This window comes from Syngnathus acus, chromosome 5 (genome assembly GCF_901709675.1).
Source record: "Syngnathus acus chromosome 5, fSynAcu1.2, whole genome shotgun sequence".
Classification (NCBI taxonomy): domain Eukaryota; kingdom Metazoa; phylum Chordata; class Actinopteri; order Syngnathiformes; family Syngnathidae; genus Syngnathus; species Syngnathus acus.
The window spans coordinates 2,425,174-2,448,154 of NC_051091.1; the positions used below are offsets into that span (position 1 = coordinate 2,425,174).

The following is a 22,981-nucleotide window of genomic DNA, read 5'->3' on the forward strand; positions in this document are numbered from 1 at the left end:
TTCGGATACCTGTAATGGGAATATTGTGCCCTCATTAGGATGAAAAGCTTCCAAAATGCATGGATGGATTTTATGAAGTTGATGCAGTCAAGTGACACATGACAGATGGCTTTATTCAGACATCCATGTTAATATTACAGCAGTTCCACCAATACACAATAAGGGGGTGGGGTTTCCACGCTTTTAAGGTGACTACAGTCAGTGGGTCTGGTTTAAAGTCTCTTTGGTATCGTTGTCCCTGGTTACCATGGTAACCAGACCTTTCTGGTAGTTGGTGAAGTGCAAATCAGGATGAGGGAACTGCAGCGGATTACCCCCCTCGAAGACACTGCCAGGACAATCGAGGGCACCTCCTGCAGCTCTTCACTTTGAATTGGACATCCACTTTTTCTTTGGATTGTCCATATTATGTATTCTATGTGCCCTCTCTGCATCCATTGCAGCCTGGTCATCCTGGAAGGGGGATCCTCCCATCTGTGGTCAAGGTTTCTCATTTTTCACCTGATCGTTTTTTTTTTAGTTTTTCCTTGCCCTCCTGGGAGTTTAAGATCAGGGGATGTTTGAGAATAATTGTCCTTTTTTTTTTGTATATGTGAAGCACTTTGAGACTTGTTTGTGATTTAGGGCTATATAAATAAACTTGACTTGCAAACATCAGCATCGTACGTACTCCTCGTCACTGTTGAGCGCCTCCTCCATTTCCTCCTCAGCATCACCATTGTGGCTCTCACCAATGTTGTTCTCCATTTTGACCCTCAGCTCGACCTGTCCCGTCTCCATGCCCGCAGCCGCCTCACTTCCTGTCTCTGCTTTTCCTGCCAGACAGGGATTATCGGTTGACTGGAGAAGGGAGGGTTTAAGCATTTGTACCCTCAAGTGTAACAGGTCAGTTTTGCGTCGGTCACTCTCGTGGAAGGGGTAGCTTCACCTATCGCCTTGGATATATATATATTTTTTTAAAACAACGCATGGACACAGGTGCACCTGTACCCATAAAGACTTTTGTATTTACGAGCCTTCCTGCACAACTGCATCAACAGATGGCTGAATCTCAAACTTTCCCACCAAGACTTTCACTGCACCTGGTCCAACAGCTGCGAGAAACCCAAACTCAGCACACCAGGGCTTTTGGACTTACAGATGCCTCAAAAGGTGCCGGAATCCCTTACTCATCACTTTCTGTGACTCCAAAAGTGGACAACACATTCTCATGACCTCCATGATTACATCAATGATCGGTAGTCCCTGATCCAACAGCTTCGTGATGACCTCTATGACGATGAATCACAGGATGATTTATGACTTATTCCTGATAACCTCCTGCCGTCTTGTTCTCACCTTCCTCGTGCAGCCTTTTATTGTCCTCCGTCTCCGGGTCCATCCCCTCCTCTGATTCCAGCTCCGCCGTAACTTCATCTGCCGAACACGAGGCGTCTTGGCGTGCCGTTTGGGCCTGCGCCGCCTCCTTGGCCTGGCGGATGCAGTTGAGCCACTGCTGCTTGTTGAAAGCGTCGCTGGCCTGGAAGCAGTGACTCTGCAGTGCGCCACCCGAAACCCGGTATGACACGCGGAAGAAGTTCTTTGCTGCCGGGACACAAAACACGAGGTGCTTACGCGGGGCGTCGGAACCGCCACGTAACGATCAAAGTCTGAGGCCGTCGCCAGCTTTGAGACTTTTGGCGTGGTGTCGCTACTGACTGCGCTCGTTGTTGCTGAAAGCTCCCCGGATGGAGCCGCCCACTCTCATCTCGCCGTCCTCCAGGTCCTCCAGGTCCAGCTGGCGGATGGGGATGGGTCGCCGGCACAGCTGGTAGCTGACGGGCTGCTCGTTGAGCGCCACAGCACGGGTGATGACCAGCACGTCTTGGAACAGGAACACGTGGAGCTTCTACGCATGGAAGGAAAAAGTCAAATGGTGCCTCAGCATTGGTGGTGCAGCTGTCGTAGGTTTGGCTGACCAGTCCTCTGTTGTTCTTGAGCTCGCCGTGGCAGCTGAGCGTCCTGGAGCGTTGAATGAGGGCGTCCCTGTGGCCCACCTCGGTGTAGAGCAGCCGGTCCTTGTAGAACTCACACTCAGACTCGCCTGTGTGCCTGTTGATGTCGCCCACCAAGCCTTGGACCAGCAGCATCTGTGAGGACGGTGCCCGGTGCAGTTGAAGGGAAAATGATTAAAAAACTAAAATTAGTATTTTCTTATCTAGCTATTGAATAAAAAAAGTCAGTTCTTCTCCTCCATTTGTATCAAGTCGGGCTTTTCCCTCACCGCCTGGTCCAGATGCGGCCGGTCCGGGTGATGGTCGGGCGTGTGCTTGAGGATCTCGCGCAGAAGCAGCGGGTACTTGACCAGCCGGCTGCGCGGGATGTCCAGGAAGTTCCACAGGTCCAATTTCCTGCTGAAGGGCGACTGCTGGCAGCGCTGCAGGAAGTCCTGTACCCGCAGGTTCTGCTTCTTCTGGTCCAGCAAGGCCTTGGCCCAGACCTGGTTGCTGCAGTATGCCGTGTACGATGACAGACACGGCAGCTGCGCACGCACAAGCACGTATATCAGCGGAATAATTTGCTGACGACGACACTTTTGATACATGACAACATTTATGCCGTGTTTTTGCTCTCCATCCCACAAACTGGAAAATTGTCAGTCAGCTCCGTTCATGACCCACTTGTTACTCGTTTCTACTCCTTTAAAATGGTCTCAAAGCCAAAAAGTCAACATTTCCCTCACCCACTCGGTCAGGATCTGTCCGACATGTTCCGTGGACCCGTCTGGGTTCCTGGCTTGGCAGAGGCGACTCAGCAGGTCTGAGGACGGACGAAAATGCTGGCTGAGCACTTGGGTGTCGGGACTGGATCAGGACATCGACGTGTGCACTACCTTCATGAAGAGGGATCAGTGAGTCCAGAGTACTGAAGATCTGGTTCAGTTCTTGCTCGGTCATGATGGACAGCGTCAGCATTGGGTCGTGGTAAGCCTGCAAAACGCATGCATGCACGCACACATTATGATTGTATCTGTAGAAAGAATTCAAAAGTGTTTTGTTTACCTTTTTTGCTAATTTGAGATCATCCACCAGATCTTGCTCACCCTGAGCCAGCTCAAAAATGGCCTGCAATGTAAACAATTTGTCATTAGTACAACAGAAATTGTTTTATATTCATTTTAAAATAATTATTTTATCATTATTTTTTCAATCTTTCCAGTCTTTGTAATTAAAATATTTGTTTTAGAAAAAAAATCTAATAATTATGAATATGAAAATAAATCCATATTTTCAACCTGATTTGAAAGAAAATGTATTCAGTTTTTAAAGTCACAAAAACAAGTATTAAGAGTATGGAATTAATGTTTTTTTTTGGTCTTGCTGACTGTCAAAATCTCCTATCAACAAGTGATGGGGGTAGATTACATTTTCTGATTGGCTGGATGACTTGTGCAAAAAAGGACACATCAACTGATGTTGAAACAAATATTTCAGATTCATATTTCAAAATCGTAAACGAAAGGATTTCAATAACCGTTTACAGTTTATTTCAGACCCATCTGAGGATCTGAAAGATCACAGAGTACAAAAATAAATCGAGATTTTCTCTAATATTTCCAATTTTGGCACACAAAAACATTGGCTGCTAAAGGTTTAGTATGATATGAAAAGTGACCTCCTGTCGCTTGATGTCTTTGGGGCTGAGCGTTTGCGTCGCCCCCAAGTGGACATCGAATGTCTCGCTCCAGAGTTTGCTGTCACGACGCTTGGCGGCTGAGCCGGTCCCCGTGGCAACCCTGGATAGTGTGGAGCCAGAGGAAGAGGAAGTTGTGGAAGAGCAGGAGTTGGACTTGGCTGCTGAGGTCACCCGGGTCTTCATGGAGGAGGAGGAAGAGGAGGAGGAGAAGGAGGTGGCAGGAGCCCGAGGAGGAGGAAGAGGTGGCGGCGGCGGCGGAAGTGCTCGCTCTGTGCGGAAGCTGATGGAACGCTGTGGGAGTGCGCGTTTGTCAGAAGAAAAACTCGAAATAATGTTTTCGTTCTTGGAGGCTCACCTGCAGCGTCTGGCCGAACCTTTTGAGCGGTGCCGTCTTGATAGGCAGCAGGCTGGCTAGGGATGTCACCCCGGAGACCAACGCTTTGCTGCGCTTGGCACTCGGCTCCTGCAAGACAACAGAGACTACATTGACTACATACTATACGGCAATACGTACAAACACCACTAGATGGCAGTATCACTGCAAACGTCTTTCTGTTCCTTCTATAGTACGTGATCATTTTCCACTTGTGAGAAGTTTTACGTGGTTTCATCTTAGATCTTTTGGCACTCATGACAGTTAAGAATGTTGACAAAAATGCTCTGCGATTAATCCAAGTGTCTTTATCAAGTGTTATCTGCGCTACGTGCTAACACGCTCGTGGTATGCTAAGGTAGTGACCTCAAAGCCCGCTCCAATGTTTTATTCACAAGGCAATCGAGTGTGACAGTAACATTGAGCATTTCATCCAGCATCGCCAGGCGTAATGAACCAACCAGCAGGGTCACGCTCAGGGTCACTGCAACCTTGGCCGACAACGCTTCGGACCGTGTTTGCCAATGAAACGGAACATTAGGTGCATGGACGCAATACATTTGCAATCATCGGGAATCCACAGGAAAAGAAAGTCAACTGGTGTCAAGACAAAAAATAAAATCAAAAAATATTCCAAAAGACTACAGGAAACACTTCTTTTTAAGCGTGTCCTACTGTACCGGCACTTGCTTGCTCTTGTGCTTGCTGATCTCCACAGACGACGTCAAATTCAAGCGGTGTAGCAGTAGACCCAAACGCTTCTGCCCGGCAACCATGATGCCCTCCCACAAAACCAAACAAAAAGTTGGCAATGATCACGAATCCGAGAGAACGGCAACAGCTCGAGTCTTCTGCCGCTTGTCACAGCAACATCTGGATCGCGAGCGCTCACTCCCATCCCACCCGAAGCTTCTCTCTCTCTCTCACTTTGTGTGCGATGCAAGCTTTCGGCTGCCTTATCAGTTTTTTGTTCTCTGTGATTCAACACCTCGTCATTCTTTCACTGCCTCCCTTACTTCCTTCCTTCAATCCCACCTTTTCCTTACTTTCTCTCAGAATTTGGATAAAAGTGTCCTACTTTCCATCACAAAAGGATTTTTACTTTGTGAAAAGTTGAGAGAGAAAAATCGAATCAAAATCATTTGCACATATTTAATTGCGTGCATGAGTGATATGAGGAACACAAGCGAGGCCATTGTGTCCCATTTTGAGCGGTCTCCATCGTTTCACGCCGGGGCAATGACTTGCCCCCGAGTCACCGAATCAGTGACTTTCCTACGTTGCCATGTAGCCTCAGCTCAAAATGGCCACCGCGTTGACTCAGACGCCATTGACTACAAATTGACACTTTTTTGGGTTGTATTTAACCAACAACAATGGCCCAAGTCAATTACATGACCTAAGTCTATAAAATGAAAGGAGGCCTTGTGAGAGCCAGTAGAAGGGCTCGATGAAGAAGTGGCTCACAATTGTTTGCGTGCCAGCCAGCCAATAATTGCTCACGGAGCATGTGACCCCGCCTGGCAACATGTTCATTAAAAACACGTCAATAATGAATTTAGATGACCATGGCTGTGCAGCTCACGTGTCACTTTTGAAAGCTGCCCTGGAAAACTTGGGAACGTGCTCCCATGGATGAGCCAGGACAGTCCGAGATGAGGTCGATGTTAAAAAAAAAAAAAAAAAAAGCCAAAATGGCTGGCTGGATGGGAAGTAGTAATTCAGGATATTTGTAATCAGGTACAGGAACAAAGTATAAACGTAAAACACATCAAGTAAGTAAATTAAATCAATTACCAAATTGTCAAAAAAGATAAAATAATTGACATTCAACATTCCTTAAAAAAAAGCCAATGAAAAAAAATGTTTTAATACAGTCATAAAAACAAGAATTGACTGTCATTTTTCACATGTACTAATTCTAATGAAGTAGTAATAATTTACTAATTATTGAACACAATCAAAAGATCACACCAATGTGTACATTTGTTATCTTACTAACGTATTAACTTTCAGTGAAGCCAATTTGCTATTTATTCAATGAGCTCAATGTATTTAAAAATATATTTACAATAAATACATTTTTCAAAGGAACGACTGTGAATGAGAACAATCTTGTCCTTGTGTGTACGAGTGAAGAGGAGGGAGGTGGTGGTGGGCAGGGGTGCATGCATCCTGTGCTGCTTTCAACAAAGTGGTAAACGCCCAGGAAGGAACTGGCGGCTGCACTAAAACTCCAAAAATACTCACATGTGCTCGACACGCCACATACGGGGACGCAGGGACTGACCTAACCTGAGAGCACCGCCAACCCCCCCCCCCCCCCCCCCCATTCAAGTTGTTAGCATGATGCTAGCACAGAGCAAGGAACCCAAGTATGGTAAAGAGCAGAACTTACACTGATGTCCAGAGTGCAGAGGCTGAGCGAGTCGGCATCCCTGCTGGCCTGCTTCCTCTTCTTCTGCAATGCACAAAAAGATTCAATCACTTTACAGTACAATCAATTGATTTAATCGAAAACTTTTTAACAAAAGATCATCGCAATATCTCACTGTTATTAAGAGGAAAGACAATTTAGAGTTTGGGCATTTTAACAAGAAACATTGAGTGGACACTCATAATTTGGTTTTGCGGGCCACATAGAAGGATGTGGTGGGCCGGATCTGGCCCGCGGGCCTTGACTTTGACACGGTGCACTGCACCATCCTTGGATACCTTGGAAGCTTTGAACTCCCGGGAAATGGCTGATGCCTTTTCCTGCAGGTCGCCATGGCAACAAAACACAAAGAAAAACACAGCAACATGTGGGAAGACATCAGGAGAGGATACAAGGAAAGGACACAAACAGAGGAGCCATGTTGCGAATCAAAACAAAGTCAGGAAGTTTTGTGTGTGTGAGGTCTTTGTTGTTTTGAACATTATGTAAGCTGACAGGTTACCTTTGACGCACGTCTTGGCTTCTGGCAGAACAATTAAGAAGTTACAAAAAAATGAGATTCACGAGTTGGACTAACTAACGTGTTCTTCGTCAACAAAGGTAAAACCAGGCGCAAATTTTTTTTCTGTAGTTCAAATGCTGATTTTCGTGTGATCGCAAAAAACTCTTTCACTGACTTGAGTTAGCGAGCTCCCGGGAAACACGGCACTCAGATCATTTGCTTGAACCGTTTAGTTAAATACACTGCAGATTCCGATGATTTGAATCAGTCCGCCAACTTGAGTTTGCAGAATTACCCGAAAAACACAAGGGACTCAAAAATCAAGTCATCAGTTTGGGTAACTCAGTTACTCTATCCAGGTAACCATGGCAACCCTGGTGACAAGTCCAAATGGTTCAGCTCTTTTGAAATTTGTGACTCACCCGATAGTAAAGGAACAGACAGCAGCCCATCATCGGCGCCTCGCAACTGACACTCGATTTGCAATTCAGATGCAGTCACATCGGATGCGGCCACACTACGCTTCCCTCTCCTTCTTGTCTTCTCTTCTCCCTCAACCGAGGATATGCAGCGGCCTTCTTGTCAGGCGCTGACCAAAGAACAGGAACCCGCCAGCATTGTGCGCGACCACTGAGCCGGTTCCCGTCGAGCAAACAGGAAGTGACGGCGGCGCGGGGGAAAAATAGTCTAAAATTAGGAGCTCCGGGAGCAGCGGAGAGCCCAGCGCAAGGACAACAACAAGGCCATTAAGGAAATACCTTCATGTCCAAGCCAGGTTGACCCCGCTGACATGACATTTACCCTCAAGCCACATACGGCCCAAAAGCCGATTTCAACTCACGCCTGATGTCAGCCAATCACGGGAGACTTCAGGTCAGTGAGTATTGCGAGCATGACAGCCGCAAGTGCGTTTAGCTTTTTAAAGGCATTTTAAAAACTCACAATTCCAGTATTATGCAAAAAAAAAAAGTGTCCTATAACATCAATGTATTTTTTTTTACGTAAACAACAACTTTTCAACCTTGTATGACTGTTCGGATCATTTTAATAAATCAGCCGTGCAGTTCATTGAGCTTTTGTGTTGGTGACACTTTGAACGTGCAGCAAATTTTCAACAAGATTTTTTCATTCCTGAGAACAAAAGGCTGCTCATGAGGGGGAAATCACAAGAACACGTGCTGCTATTGTACAATTGGGCTGAGCTTGAGCTCATTAATGAATGAGTTAATATAAAGTCTTGAACAATTGTTCAAGACTTATATTAATCTAAAAAAACAAAACAAAAAACAACAACAATAGAAGGAAATGAAAGAGGCCATAATTACGTTTTTGATCACTTTACAGTAAACTTACACCAGTGGACACATCGAGGGGCAAAATACAGCGCGCGTGTGTGTGCGTGTGTGTGTGTGTGTGTGTGTGTGTGTGTGTGTGTGTGTGTGTGTGTGTGTGTTCTCACGTACCCCTCTGAGGTAGCGCTCATCTGAGAAGAACGCGAAAGAAGACATTTTCTTTTGCGGCCTGAAGAGAGACAAAGGTAAAATATGAATGATATCTTATTATCCATCTGTTTATTCGATCTGTTTAGCAATAAACTTTATTGCTAACGAAAGAAACTTTTCCCGCAGTTGACAGTAGCTCGGGATGAGTCAGTTCAACTGCATTGCCACCTGGTGGCCTGCCATGGGAAGTGCATAAAGTTATGACGTCACATATTTCTTAACCATCCATTTTCTAGAATTAGTCCTCATTCCCTCCCTCACCATTGTTGGTCCACATGGCGACCAATCACGCGTTCATTCACATGTGCCAAAAAATTGATAGGCCACCGTTTGTTCATAAGTGACCTGACAATGGCTGGCAACCAGTCCATTAGTCAGAGCACATAGCAGGACAGCAGTGGTGGAGCAGACCTGCCATTTGACGATTGTGTGAACAAACACATATTTCTTTGGCGTCGTTGAGTGGATAGACGGCATTCCTTCAAAGATGGGCGTCAGCCTCACCTTGCACGCGGCTCTTTGACATAGTCACCGCTTGTTGTTTGTATTTGAATCGCAACGTAACCGTCAAGTGCCAACCTGTGTAACGGGCACCTAGCCAGCCTGCTAAGATACTATGCTGAGCTAAGATAACCTGAAAAATAGAATTAAAACCAAGACCAAAAGATCACAAAACTATAACAACAAACTGATAAAACTCAGGCATGGAAAAGGAAATCCATGACCTTCACGGGGTCAAAAATGACCAAAAAGACTTATTCAAATTGTCCAAATTTCAGGCTCTCAACAAGAAAGCGCCTAATACTGTACGTACTGTGTAGGAATCGTGTGTTGATGTGTGCCTTTGAGGGGCGGGGCCTAGTGAGTGCAGTCAGTTGTCCGCACGTGAGCGTCCGGTCTTGAGTCGTGGCTTACAGCAGCTCCTTGCCAGTGTTCTCATTTTACATTTGACTGTTTGTTTGGTTCGGCAAAGGAAACGATGGTGGCTCTCCTTGCGCACGTCAGCGCATTGCAGTGCTTGAATTGACTTGAGTCTGATTTTGTTCGATTCATTTAAAAATTACAAAAAGAACAAAATAGTAGACTAAACCACAACAAAAACCCCCATTTAAAAAACTTTGAAGAGTTTTGTGTTGTTGTTAGCAAATTAGTTCCATCACATTCAAACTATGTGCTCCATTACGATTTGAATTCAATTGTTATGATGACGACATGATGAATGGCGTTCACGCCTTTGTTTCTTTTTTGATGACAGCGTAAACTTGATTGGAAACATGCGTGAGCATTTGCTCACCTTGCGGGGGGCTGCCATCCACCACCTGCCTGCATGGGACGCCCCTCCTCGCTCACTTGCCTGCCAAAACCGCCAGCCGCCCCTCCACACATACAAAACAAAAACAACTGAAGCAACACGCAGCCCAAAAATTTCCACAACAAGTTCCACGTTGCGCTCAGAAAACGTCAAAATAGAAGAAAAGCCTTCGATGGCAGCTGGATGTCAAAGTTTGGGTCCAAAAGTCCGCCACGCTGGAAGAAGAACAAGAAGAAAGAAAAGTGAGTCAACTGTCAAGAAGCCGAATGACTCACATCAAGCTAGAGGAATTCTGGGGGAGACGCTTCCCATACACATTTTTACTCTTCACAAAATAAGAGCTGCAACTGCAAAAAAAAAAAAAAAAAATTAAAAAAAATTCTACATTGGACCAAGAATCATCAAATCATGTTTTATTTTCTATTGTTTTGATCGTGTGAGGAAAAAAACTAGTGAAAATAATTAGTGGGGGAAAAAATGTGTAAAAGAAATTAAATAGAAGAGGGAAAAAAACTGAATTAAAATACATATTTCAAATAAACTAGCAAAATGTGGCTTTGATTGTGAAGGCGGACCTTACGGCTGCACGTCTCCTCTCGTCTCGTCTTGCCTGCTCAAAGCAAATCAAAGAAAGACAAGCTCGGCATGCTTCGCTCCCCTCTCGGGCATTTGAGTTTCCGTTCAAGTTCCGCCTTCCTACCAAATGGAATTTTGACATGTAAATATTTGCACATTGTTTTGTTGTTTTTAATGAAACTGGAATTATTTTATGAAACAAAACAAAAAAAGCATTCAAGAAAATGATGTAAATATTTCGTGGCAATTAAATGCCAAAAAGGTTTTGAAAAATTAAATACCTATCTTTCTTTATAAATAAATACTGTACAAAAAGAAGGAAATAGGCACTTTTAAATGTCGGTAAGAAATGCTTTATTGGAACAAAAATAATTTCATTCTTTCTAAATTTTAAATTAAAACTACCCCTATTTCGACTTAATTTTCTCAAAATGAAATTAGTTGAAAAAAAAATGCAATTTCAAACTAATTACTGTTGAAGAATTCATCTAAATAGCTGTGGTAAGTGTTACGAGATGCCTTTTTTATTTCCTACATTTAAGGTACGTACTATAAAACAGTACTTGGCCATATAATGCATGAAAACAAATCTAGAAAAAAAATAAAATTAGAACACATACCTCCGGCAAAATGAAAATAAAAAATCTATATACAAGTGGGAATTGCCGTGTTCCCTTTTTCACTTTTGTGCCCAATTTCATTCCAAATGTTAGCAATAGGACAAGGCATCTTCAAATGTGAATAAAAATATATTTTCCACCAACATTGGGAACCACTGTCGAGTCAATATTCCTCGAAAAATAACTTTTCGGGGGCAGAAAAAGTGCCTGTGTGCCAAATATCCACTCTGGATGTTTCTCCTGGAAAGGAACATTTTCAGGAAGCAAGAAAATTCCCACCAGTCCGCAGGCACTACAAAACTTCAAAAGTGGGGAAAAAAATGCAGTGGTTAGCAAAAGTTCCTGAGGCGTCGTCCTTCACACCTGATCACCACGGTTACCGGCATCCCAGAACATCCATTGGAGAATTAGTTTGAACGTTACAGTGAGGCCACAGGTTCCTGTAACGCACTTCGCTCCAAGTGGTGCAGTTCCACTTTACAAACTGTGGGGGTGCCGCAGCCCAGAGACGTGACTGCCGGCGGCTCCTCGTCTCCTACGCCATCAAACCAAAAGTCAGGAGGGTGTGACAACTTAAGCGGCGGCGACGTCTCATCGGCGAGCTCACCCAAGCCGGATGAGGACGACTCGCTCTCCGCCAGGGACGACGAGTCGGCCTGCTCGTGAGACAGGCCGTCCATCATGGGGATGGACAGTTCCGAGGACGGCACGGACGACTCGTAGATGCCCGAGTCGCGGGGTGGCGGTGGCGGCGGCAGCTCAGACGACGCTTCTGCAGGAGGAGCCTCGTAGTCCAGGACGCACGGCGAAGGCGATGCTTCCTCCAGGAAGATTACGGAGGACGTTCTAAATGAAAGACGCAGCGGGATTTAAGACAGGTGACCTCTGAAACCAAAATCTTGCCTGCGCATGCATTTACCTGGAAGTGTGTTCCAGTCCGCAAGGCGAGAGGGCTGGAGCAGGACTGGGAAAGGAAGCAGGTACAGGAACAGGAACGGCACTCAGGCCGGGGCCCAGACTGAGGTTGAAGCTGACGGCGTCTGAGGGTGAGGCAGGGGCGAGCAAGAGCGCGTTCTTCCTGGACCTTTCCTCGCTGCCCTCAGGCGTCTTCGCCAGCACCTGGTTGAGAACCAGGCCGCCGTCCGGACGGGTGGACGAAGAGGGCACCTCGTCGTCCCGGACAGACACGGCGGGTGTGCTGGGAAGCGGTGGCGAGCAGGAAGCGTGAAGCTTGTGGAACCAGTCCGGGTTTTGGCTGATGTGCTGGTGCATGTTGCAGATGGCCACGTAGAGCGAGCGGCCCGACTTGCTGCGGAAGTAGTTCCTGCGCGAGATGTTGAGCGGCTGCGAGTCGCGCTCGGCCAGGCCCGAGTGGCCCGAGTGCAGGCGGGCGAACAGCTGAGGCAGCTGATCCATCAGCTTAAACCTCAACACACACAACGGAACAACACCGAGTCACTCCACTGTAACGAGGTTAAAGCAGAGTCCATTAAATAAAGCAAAATGGAGTTCATTCAATTTAATAAGGGCGATAATGGAAAGAAGAATAAAATCAGCTGGCATATTATAAATGGATACTTTTGTGAAAATTGGAAAAACAATACCTACTCATGAGAAAAGCACATTTAAATTGAAATCAATTGTATCCAAAAAATAACACTATTTTCATTTTTGAAAATCATTTTTGGAAAATATTTTGAGTTAACTTGTAAAATGTTGAACATTTTTTCAAATAACTAGCTTACATTTGCTTCATTTTCAATTGGAAAAGATGTAAAAAAAAAAATGCAATTCTACTCAGTAGAAAGCAAATTGCTCCTAAGGGACATTGATTGTTGAGCGAACATCGTTTGGCAACGCTAATGAAGGAGCATCTTCCCCCACTTTGTCCTCTTTCTGCCTACCTGGGAGCCAGACCGAGGACGGTGGGAACGTCGTTCTCGGTGGAATAGTCGAAGTAGACGGCCATGTAGCGGTGGAGCTCGCCGACGTGGCCGTGCTCCTCGCTCTCCTGCTGCTTGGCCTGCCGCAACATCTCGCCGATCATCGCCACGCCCGCCACAAACAGGTCGCCGCCGCCGCTGCCGGACCTCCCCGCCGGACAATCCATGTCGCAGACGCCGCTGTTGCCGCGGCGACCCACCGGCGTCTTTCCTCGGCGGCTCTTCCGCTCCACGAAGTAGCTGTGGGGACGGAGGCGGAGCAAATGATTCCAGACGAGGACAGTATATGCTAACGGGAGTAGCATGTCGATTTCCCCTATCATTCCACATTGTGCAAAAAAAAAAAAAAAAAGGGGGGAGGGGGCTCAACGCACCGCAGGCCTCTGGAGCAGACGGTGATGATGAAGTTTGCTTCGTCCAGCTGCCGACTGAGCCACGACATCCGACCTTCCCTGCACATCTCCAGATGTTCCCACAAGTCCAGCACCACCTGAGCGCCCACATGATGGAAAGGTGAGACCAAATGCGCCAACCCGGCGGGCCTGGTTCGCTCACCTCGCAGCCGCAGAAATCCTGCAGGAAGTAGGCGAAGCTTTGTACCACTGCGGCGTGCTTGGCTCCGTCGCGGTCCGAGTAGCAGATGAAGACTTTGGGGCGGGGCCACGGTCTGTCGGCGCTGGACGCCGCGCTCTGATTGGATGACTCACTGCCCTCCTCGTCCAGCTGGCTGTAGATATTTTCTAAGGAGGAGCCGCGTGTCCAGCCGTCATGGTTTCCATCCCGCGTTTTTCTCGCGAACATTTTGCTCTCACCTTGCTGCTTCTTGCGACACATGACGGTGAAGAGTGTGGCGAAGGCCGACATGATGACCAGCGGCACGGTGATGGCCATGGCACGGATAGGCCCCGCCCATGGCCAGTGCACTGCAGCGGGACAAAAGCGCACTGTGGTCGAGCGCAAAGTGGCCGCCGCGCCACATAGCCATAGCAAAAAAGCTCTGGCTTACCTTGGCTGACGTAAAACTGCGTCTGACGCCTGGTGGTATTGCTTTCGTCCCGGAGCTGACGCGCAACAAAATTGCCGTTACGGAAGTGAAGGAGCGCGTTGGTGGCGGCGTTTGAGTACCTCGATGGTGTAGGTCCCTGGAGTGACGACGTCCCTCAGGATGCACGTGCTTTGCGGCCGCCCGGCGTCCTGTTCAACACATTGACTTAGCGTGACGGCAAAGCGGCGGCGGCGGGTCCGGACGGCGCGCGTCGTACGGGCTGGCAGCGGTGCAGTCGGAAGGCTCCATCGTCCTGGCGCAGTTTGTAGTAGACGTAGTAGAGGTGGAAGGCGAAGGAGGGCGGCGCCTGCTCGAAGCTGACGTGCAACTCGGAGCCCAGCTGGGACACGCTCAGCGTCTTCGGCTTCCAGACTGCGACAGAGGAGCGACGTTGTCGCACTGGCATGCGGAATTTTGCGGGAGCAAGCCTCACATCTCGTGAAGACAACGGCGAGAAACTCACATGGCTTGCAGACAGGGTTTTCGGAGCCCAGCAGGACTTCACAGGCTACAAAGGACAAAAAGTGGGTGGGCTAAGTGCCTTCAAAACGAAAGCGAGCGCACTTACAGTTTGTCCTGAGGAACGACGGCGGGAAGAAGGTGTCGTTCATCAGCGTGGGAAACGGCACCACGCGCACCAAGTAGTCCGTGTCGAAGCTCAAGCCACTAAACGGCTGACTGCTCAGCTTCTGCGCCAACATGGTGGACAAAGAAGGAATTCACGAATATTTGCATCAAGCCACTGCAACCTTTAAGCCTTCACAAAAACTGAGACTCAACCAGATGTGAAAGCGCCCAAGGGGCGTCCACATTTGAAGAGCTCAAGAAGCTACCAAAAAAAAAAAAAAGCCTATGTTGGTCTCACCGTGTTCTTGTATGAGAAGTTGAGCTGCCGCGGGTCTTTGAGGACGAGATGTTGGCATCGTTTTCCATCGGGGTTCTTGTCCTCCAGATACACCCGGAAGCCTTTGATGTGTTCGATTCCTGCACAAACAAGTCCGATTTTTGCGTCCATTCCACTGGACATTGTGCTTTCACGTTGCCGTGTAATTTTGAGAGACAGCACCAATTGGCGTCTCTCTTTGCAGAGGAGAAAGCAAACATGCCTTGAGGACTGTTAGATGATTTGTCCACATGCGTGATTGTTTTGTCACTTTTGATTTTAGGGAAGCTGCTACTTCTAAATGGCAACGTCGCAGAATTGGGGGAGGTTTGGAGAATTTGACGCTTTGGAGGTGTCCCGTGCCAAAGAACGAGCGTGGCGCCATCGCATTGCCGCGGGATCGCCGTGTCAAAGGAGCTGAGCCTGACATCCTGGCTTCTTTGGCATACGTAGCTCCTCCCCTTCCCATCAAATTGCACCCCCCCAGCTCTTTCTTGTCATCCACGCCCAGCCTGCCCCCCCACCCCCCCTCCTCCACCTGCGCCCCCACTCTCTTTCATCCCCCTCAAAGCCGCTTTGACTCTTGTAATGAGAGCTTTCCATGCACGGGACATGTTGTTCTCATTAGCCAGACAGCAGAACAGGGTTTTCCGTCTCCGGGCAGATTCCTGGGCATCTATCCCAACCTACCTTCCTTCCTTAGCTTCTTCTAAGTAATGCCTTACATTCATGAATTACAGCAAAATGGAAATAAATCAGAGGAATTGGGTTACTTTTGTAAGGTAGAGCACATTTGTCAGACACTGCCGCTGCTTGTCAGAATACCGACAGATTATGCAAATCACTTCTTGCTGGCAGAATTCCAAATTCTAAAAATACAAATCTTGCTCGACTTCTTGCAGCCCGGAAGAATTCCAACAAATGGAGGTAGGTTGCTTGGTACTCAGATTAGAGTTAGAATTGCACATTCATGTATCATATAGAAATGATTCGACTTCTTGGGGCACAGTCCTACTCGCCCCTTCGGCAAAGATCACAATCTCTTTTGAACTACCTGTAAAGGTTTGACGCTGAGTGAGCAGGAAGACTGCGGGAGGACAGAGAGTCGTCCCGTTGTTCAGCCACCGCCGGGCCGCCAAATTCCTCGGTGGGATTTTTGGGTCTCTTTGTGGGGAAAACAACTGGCTGCATTGTCACAGCCAGCAGTTTCGAGTTACACACACACCGACCCACGTGTGCGGTGTGCACACACATTCCTTGGCACTCGCACGCAGGTAGCGAGTTACGATCAAAGCCACGTACGTTCGCAGCCTTACACATGATCTGTCCTCCTCCGGGGCTGCGGGTTGGATTATTGTCAGTATTTGTTTGTTTTGTTAAGTTGAAAGGGGAAAATGGAGTTCGTTTTTGCTTTATTCCAAAGTTCTCATTTGATTTTTCCTTCAAATTGGTTTAGTCAACTTCGGTTAGTTTGTTGGTTTCCCAAATGTAGAGCGAGAGGTAGCTAGCGCACCTAGCGGACTGGCGGACCAGTGGACCACGACTCCAGCTTGGTGGTCGCACGCCAGATGCGTGAAGGAGACATTGGCCGCCTCGTGAATGACGTGTTTGCCCAGCGGGGAGTTGGACGAGCAGTCTGGAAAAGACACGAGCAAACACAAGCGTTAGTGCCACAAGCGAACAAACAGCAGCATTCGACACCTTTGCGTCCATCGTTCACTTGACGACGAGCCATTCCAAACGCTGAAAGACTGACTGCTGGAGGACCAGCGCAGTCGTTTCACAAATGCCCAACCCTAGCTTGAAACACCAACGTTTGCTTGAAACCCCAAGCCTACCCCAGGATTGAAAACCTCATCGTGACAAACTCAGTCTTTGTCTGGTTCAAGACACCGTTGGAGGAGCGGAGAGGAAGGCGAGCGGGAGCTCAGACACGACTCACTGCTCCTCTTTGACGGAGGTGGGGGGGGGGGTCGTCCTGCTGCTCGGGAACGATGGAGGAACTCTTTCAGATCGGCGGATGCGACACGAGTCACTGATCCGCTTGGAAGAAGATGTTGGAGGAGGAGGTGGGGGGGTCACGTTCAGGGCTGAAGGAGGTCAAACAGATGCTAAGCTAATTAGCAGGGTGACGAGCGAATCGCAAGAAAATGACCAGAGGTTCGCCTTGCGCTCAAGTGGCACAGTTCTGCTCGAAGTTTTTTGTTTTTTCATGATGACATCACAGCCGCTCATTTGGAACCGTCTGGGGGGGGGGGGGGGGGGGGGGGTCCAAGTGCATTTTATCTCCCTCCATGACATCACCGCCGACGCATTCTTCATCCGAGGGGAAGGAGAGGCAGTCAAGTATGTCTACGCGCGCACACGCCAGTAGGCTGCCACAAAACCTTATTGTCATGTAAAATCAGCGCTGAGCTGCACGCTGCCGATTAAACGTCCCCTCAAACTTTTTCCCTTTTATGTCGGATTCCTTAGTTCATAGCTAGCTGACCTCTGAACCCTGACCTGCCCGACATCATACAAGCATGACCTCTCCCAAGACAAACTGGAAGCAAATTTAAAGCAACGTGGATGAAAAAGTGGAACACGCACACGCGCGCGCAAAAGGGTGTCCGTCTCGCTCACGGTTACGGACAAAAGGGCGGCTGGCCGTGAATCGGACACGGCTCAGGAACTTGACTTGTAGGACAAAAGAGGAGGAAGTGCCCGCATGTGTGTGCGTGTTTGGGAGCATCGTGAAGAGAAAACGTTGATGCTGAGCTCTGATGATTGGACTTTTTAACACTGGAAGTTGAACTTTCTTTGCAAAACGTCTCTTTGCATCAAGAGCAAATACACCTGTGGTTTGCCTGAGTGGGCAATTTTCTTTTTGGGTTGATTTCAACAGAACGTAAAAGTCAAACTCACTGTCGCTTCGGAGCGTGACCGCCGGCCGACGACCCCCATCGGCCCCGGACTGCATCGGCATCTGCAGAAGAGAAAATAGCGATTATTAGTCCTCACAAACGATTGCAAAAATAAAATCCGATTCTAATTATATTCGACGTAGCGTGCAATCTGGCGGAGCTACACTTGCGTAAATTAGAGGCGGCTTCTCGGGAGCCACTCGCCGCGCCGTGCCACCTTTGAAGCACTTTTACAACTTTGACCTGCGTCAGACGCGCGTGCGCACACGCCAGCCGGCTTGTTAGTGGTGTCAGACCACGCTAACACGTACACAACAAGCACACGTTAACACCCGAAAGCACTTCGACGGATGTCCCGCTGTGCACGTGTGTGTGTGTGTGCGAGTTGTAATGCCTATTACCAGCCAGCGTGACTCAAGAGTTGGCATGTGCGTGCATGTGTTTGTCGTTATGAACTTGTGCACACCCTCTTTGCCCTCAAACCAAACACACACACGGCAGAAATTAACCATCAAACGAGACTTTGATGCACTCGCCACACACACAATAAAACGTTCTCGCAATAAAAGGCAGCACGATGAGGGTTGTGACACACAAGCATACAAAGACAAGGAAAAAAATCAAACATCCACACAAAGACTCGCTGACAAGGACGTGCCACACAAACACAAAGGCATCACCACACGCACACACAAACACAAAGGCATCACCACATACACGCACGCACACGCGCATCCAAAAGTAGTACTTGTCCATCCTGTGATTTACGGGACACGAATTATTTTTCGCTCATGTAGCAGAAGAAAGGTTAAGTCGTAAAAAGGCAGGAAGTGGAAATGACTGGAGGGGCTTCTTGAAACTGCGGCCCCAGTGTTTTGTAAGCACCGCTTTCACCTCGAGCACCGCCGACACCCTCAAACGGCCTGCGCCTTTTTCAGATAGACCGGTGGTATTGCTTTTTTCCGACTTCTCATTCTGTTTGGGCCTTGACGCTTTTTCGTGCATCCTCATACGATAAGCCCAATTTCATGTCCCTCGGCGAAACTTGTGTTCAGGGGTAACTTTCAAATGATACAATTGAGTAACTTCTTTGGTGTCTTGTCATTTGCGCCAATTCCCAAAAGGTTTGTCATCATACGCGTCCTGCTGGGAATGTGCCCAAAATGGTTGCTTCAAACCAAAATTGCTGACCCCTCACATCTGGGAAAAAAACATTTTGATGAGAGGTGATGCCTGAGGCTAAAGGAGACTAAAGCTAAGCGGAACCCACTCCCGCCCCCACCCCAAAAATGACTTCCTGAGCTAATCACCCAACTAATTGCAGCCTGAGCTTGTGGAAGACACAGCGATTAATCACAGCGATGCCACGAGGGCAGAAGGCCGAGACTGGAGGGCCATGCAAGAAAGATGGCGGGGACGGGAGAGGCAATCATCAGTGGGCCTGCAGGGAAGGAAAGAGGAGACGGAGGAATCAGGTTGGAGAGAACCACTTCAATTGCGTCCGTCCGGGTCTGTTTTGCCGTTGGACTCGCTTCCAGATGTGCGCTTTCAATACTTGGTCCTAAAAGATTTGTTTTGCAATACCTCTGTCTAATTTGCTTTTTTTCTCGGATTTCTTTTGGAGTCACAAACCAAACCAAAGCGGCTGGCTTTGTGTTGCTGCCGGAGGACGATGAAGGTCGTCCAGGTGCACTTTGCATTCTGAGAAGGAAAAAAAAATTGAAATCTGCCCTGGAATGCAAGACCTTCGTTCTTCCTGCATTTATTTTCCAGACACATCTGGAGTTGTCATGAGGTCGGCAAGTCTTTTCCCCCACGTGTCCTTGTGTGTGTGTGTGCATAGTTAAAAAAAAAAAAAAAAGAAAGAAAAAAAATCTCATAGTAAATCTATGATCAGCAGCTGTGCAGGAGGAATTAGTTGACACAAAAGCGTAGTACAACAATGCAACCTGAAGATATGTGTGTGTATGTGTGTGTGTGTGTTCAGCCAAGCAGAGCTTTCCCAGCAACAGGAACAAAACCTGCAGCTCGCACCTCCTGCATGAGTGCTCCTCAATAACCCCCCAGCAGCCGACCCCTGCTGAGCTGGGGCCTGCTTTCTCCCCCCCGAACGAGGAACAAATCCATTCCAGACCTCCCGTGCAAAGAGGAAACGGCGTTGAACCAAATCATCCATTGAGTAACAAATGAAAACAAACCGGTACCAATTCGTTCCTCTCAAAGTAACTGGAGCTCACCAACCACAGCTTAGGGTGCACAAAATGATTTGCAACAAATAAAGTGGTCTTGGTTTTCTTTGGGTTCTTTTGTTGTTGCGACAAACGGGAACCAGTCCGCCAATAAGAGAAACTGTCGCGGTGGTATCGCTAAGTTCCCGAACTGATCAGAGATTTTGTTTTTTTTAATGCCTCATTATCTTCTGCCAACATCTGGACGGCAGGGTCCAAAGAGACATTTGGAGGCAAATTTCACACGGGAAAGACGTCAAGGTTCTCTGATACCAAAAACACACAAGCCCCCGCGGTGCTGAGAGCCTGGACGATGAGGAACCTGCCTGGAAAGTTGTGATTTGGGCCAGGAGGAAGTGGACTGATTTTCCCTGTGCCTCCTCCTGCAGATGCGCACACGCACACACGCAGACGAGGGATGAAAAAGAGAAGGCGAAGATCATCCGGCTTTGCCGAACACAAAGGGATGTTTTAGCAAGGGCACAGGTGAAAGCAGGCAATACGATCCGGGAGGCGGGATATCTAAGCCGAGATCTAAGCGAAGGTGGGGCAGCTCTGATCCGCAGAGACCGGGCGCAAAACATGGGGAAATGATGGAGAATGGACAATTCTTCAAAAACCAGGCCAAGTGTGTTCCAGTTGAAGCTTACTGGAAAACAGTGGAAAAAAAAAAAAGGCATCCATGTTGTTCATTGAACCAAACCAAATTTGTCTTCCAAAAGGCAGCTCGGCCCACACATCGCCACCTACAGGCCTGGCATGCAAATAACATTCATGTTTTTGTAGGTCGTTATCCCAAACCTCACACTCTTATTTAACCCCCCCCCCCCCACACACACACACCTCCGACAACTTCACACCTGTTAAATAGCAAAGCTTCAAACCCCCACAATGAGCAGTCTTTCGTGTGTGTGTGTGTGTGTGTGTGTGTGTGTGTGTGTGTGTGTGTGTGTGAGAGTGTGTGTGTGTGTGTGTGTCGGCTGGTGCAAAGGGGGTTGTTGCAGGAAGGAATGTTTCCGAGGGTAAACAGTGTGAGGCTTCCTGTAGACAACACTTCAAAGGGTAAAAGGGGAAATACAGATAACAAGCCCAAACACACACTTACACACACACACACACACACACACGCGATGGGGGACACATTATAGAGTTTTGTCTGAGCGGTAACATGCAGTATGCCGAAATATCCTCCAAGAATGGAACCATATCGGAAGCCTGTCATTGTGCATGTGCTGCAAATGTGGGTTGGGGTATCAAAGATGTCAACGTCCTTCATAGCTTGAGCAAAAAGTGCAACCTCAAGCAAACATTAGTGAACACACGAATGGATGATGACCTCACCTACGTGCACTCACATATATGAAAGAAAACAGACACACACATCATTTAACCCCTGGAGCAATGAAAACTTGGAGGGGAGATGAAATAACAAAAGTCTGATCAGATGTGGATTTTTTTTTCCTTATAAAAAACAACAACAGAAAGAGGAAAAAGAGAACAACAACAAAATATCTGTTAAGTTTTGGAAGCGTGTGCTTGCCAAACGTGGTTTTTTTTGCCAGCGCAGCTGCGAGCAGCACATGTTGTAGGGGTCCACTGTGAGAGCCGGTTAAAGTCATCAAATTGCAGGAAGTCAACTTTTTTTTTTTTTTTTTTTTACTACCTGCAATCAACCAAAGCCACAAAAGTATCGGTGGGCTCAACCTTTTCATGTTGCCCACCCCAGATTTACAACATGGACTATTGACTTGGACATGATGAGACACAACATACCGTCACATTCTGCACCAATCCCAATCTCCAGAAATCAAAGTTTCCACATTCCACCCATATGAATAAAACGCAAAACGATACATACGTCGACATGTTCACACAGCGACGACAACTCTTACATCGAGTTAGGTTTAGAAGTGACGTAATTGTCTTTCTTCAATTTTTCAATTCATTTGAGACTTACAACAACCGTGGCCAAACTACACTTAAGCCGAATTAAGGGCCAGAAACGGTGCTAATTGACCGTTTAAGAAATTACAATCACATCCACACGTTTGAACTCATCTTTAAAACGCCACGTTTTCGAGCTCAGTTCGGCAAGGAAGCAACAGTCTCCGACAGGTAAATTGACACGCGCTACGGCAGAAGAATGCTGAAAAAAAAAAAGCCAAATTAAATGTAATTTAACTTTATACATTCAATCCGAATATTCCGCACAAAGTGAAACAAGTGTGTGGCAAAGACAGTTTTTAAAAAAACGCGTTGACACCTGAACGTGTGCACGTCTCGCTGGGTGACAAGTTAAACCATCAACAATAACAAAAACTCCCAAATGTGGATTTTTATTAGGATTATTTTTCCATTTTTACCTTGAAGCCGCATCGTTCCTGGTTGTTCCTCCTGCTGCCCGAAAGCGTAGCCTCACATAGAACATTCCATATGAGGAGAAAAGCAGGGAGACAGACGAAGAGGGCGTGAGGAGCCGCCATTCCTCTCCGAAGTCGGAACAACTTCTGCAGCCCCAGCGGCGCACTCACAACGCCGATACGCGTGCAGGTATCCATGCGCATGCGCGTCGATCTGCCGGTGCGCTCCTAGAGCGAGGGAGACTGAAGTACAGTGGAACTCCATGTACTCACGGTTTGGCACTCGCTGATTTTCTTCCCTCACAATTGTATAATATTGTTAAATATTTCTGAAGCGGGGAGCCAACCCCATTTTCGTGGAAAACGCGTATTACTAGTTTCATGGGGTTAGAATTGGTTTTTCTGAATGGGAATAGAGGGATCCACAGTCCACTGTGCTTTCGATTTAAAAAAAAAATAAAATCCAATTAACAGTGGCAGATAAGATTATACTGAATTGAAAATATGGTATGAGCTATACAAAAATATCCATCCATCCATCAATCTTCTTCCGCTTATCCGGGGTCAGGTCGCTTTACAAGAATATGTACAAAATATTCAAAGCTAAAAAAAAAGAACT

General features: G+C 47.4%; 2 protein-coding genes and 1 long non-coding RNA gene across 7 annotated transcripts; 1 reads left to right on the forward strand and 2 right to left on the reverse strand.

The window, feature by feature from the left end:
- Positions 1-576: 576 nt before the first annotated feature.
- Positions 577-10,081, reverse strand: arhgef3 (Rho guanine nucleotide exchange factor (GEF) 3). 4 transcript variants are annotated; one of them, XM_037251415.1, is made up of 13 exons: positions 9,784-9,912; positions 8,451-8,508; positions 6,447-6,509; positions 4,031-4,138; positions 3,655-3,966; positions 3,042-3,104; positions 2,873-2,969; positions 2,723-2,799; positions 2,264-2,521; positions 1,959-2,129; positions 1,699-1,888; positions 1,339-1,584; positions 577-815 (listed from the first exon to the last, which is right to left on the reverse strand). In XM_037251415.1, exons 1-13 carry the CDS (start codon positions 9,873-9,875, stop codon positions 655-657), a joined length of 1,896 nt encoding a protein of 631 aa, XP_037107310.1. In that variant the 5' UTR covers positions 9,876-9,912; the 3' UTR covers positions 577-654. The 4 variants fall into 4 exon arrangements, with proteins under 4 accessions (XP_037107310.1, XP_037107314.1, XP_037107311.1 ...); XM_037251419.1 differs by lacking the exon at positions 8,451-8,508 and having other exon boundaries at positions 9,784-10,081; XM_037251416.1 differs by lacking the exons at positions 8,451-8,508; positions 9,784-9,912 and adding an exon at positions 7,410-7,586.
- LOC119122827 lies at positions 7,737-10,179 on the forward strand. 2 transcript variants are annotated; one of them, XR_005097957.1, is made up of 2 exons: positions 7,737-7,864; positions 9,745-10,179. It is a non-coding gene; the product is annotated as an uncharacterized LOC119122827 (long non-coding RNA). The 2 variants fall into 2 exon arrangements; XR_005097958.1 differs by lacking the exon at positions 7,737-7,864 and adding an exon at positions 8,411-8,524.
- Positions 10,180-11,044: 865 nt separating this feature from the next.
- Positions 11,045-22,523, reverse strand: il17rd (interleukin 17 receptor D). Its single transcript, XM_037251428.1, has 16 exons — positions 22,366-22,523; positions 17,776-17,836; positions 16,382-16,504; positions 14,851-14,969; positions 14,554-14,674; positions 14,449-14,493; positions 14,203-14,357; positions 14,066-14,134; positions 13,947-14,001; positions 13,753-13,863; positions 13,496-13,680; positions 13,315-13,430; positions 12,902-13,180; positions 11,917-12,423; positions 11,605-11,843; positions 11,045-11,532 (listed from the first exon to the last, which is right to left on the reverse strand). The coding sequence occupies exons 1-16, from the start codon at positions 22,483-22,485 to the stop codon at positions 11,417-11,419; spliced, it is 2,421 nt and encodes an 806-aa protein (XP_037107323.1). The 5' UTR covers positions 22,486-22,523; the 3' UTR covers positions 11,045-11,416.
- Positions 22,524-22,981: the final 458 nt, after the last annotated feature.

What these genes read in the sequence shown, in the direction of transcription:
- arhgef3 (XM_037251415.1), bottom strand. Translation starts at nt 9,875, where the DNA reads ATGTGTGGAGGGGCGGCTGGCGGTTTTGGCAGGCAAGTGAGCGAGGAG. An exon ending in ATGAGCGCTACCTCAGAGGG is followed by an intron (nt 6,510 to 8,450) that starts GTACGTGAGAAC and finishes TGTGCATTGCAG; the next exon opens with AAGAAGAGGAAGCAGGCCAG. An exon ending in GGTTCGGCCAGACGCTGCAG is followed by an intron (nt 3,967 to 4,030) that starts GTGAGCCTCCAA and finishes GCACTCCCACAG; the next exon opens with CGTTCCATCAGCTTCCGCAC.
- il17rd (XM_037251428.1), bottom strand. Translation starts at nt 22,485, where the DNA reads ATGGCGGCTCCTCACGCCCTCTTCGTCTGTCTCCCTGCTTTTCTCCTC. An exon ending in ACTTCTCATACAAGAACACG is followed by an intron (nt 14,675 to 14,850) that starts GTGAGACCAACA and finishes ATGTTGGCGCAG; the next exon opens with AAGCTGAGCAGTCAGCCGTT. An exon ending in GTCGTTCCTCAGGACAAACT is followed by an intron (nt 14,494 to 14,553) that starts GTAAGTGCGCTC and finishes TGTCCTTTGTAG; the next exon opens with CCTGTGAAGTCCTGCTGGGC.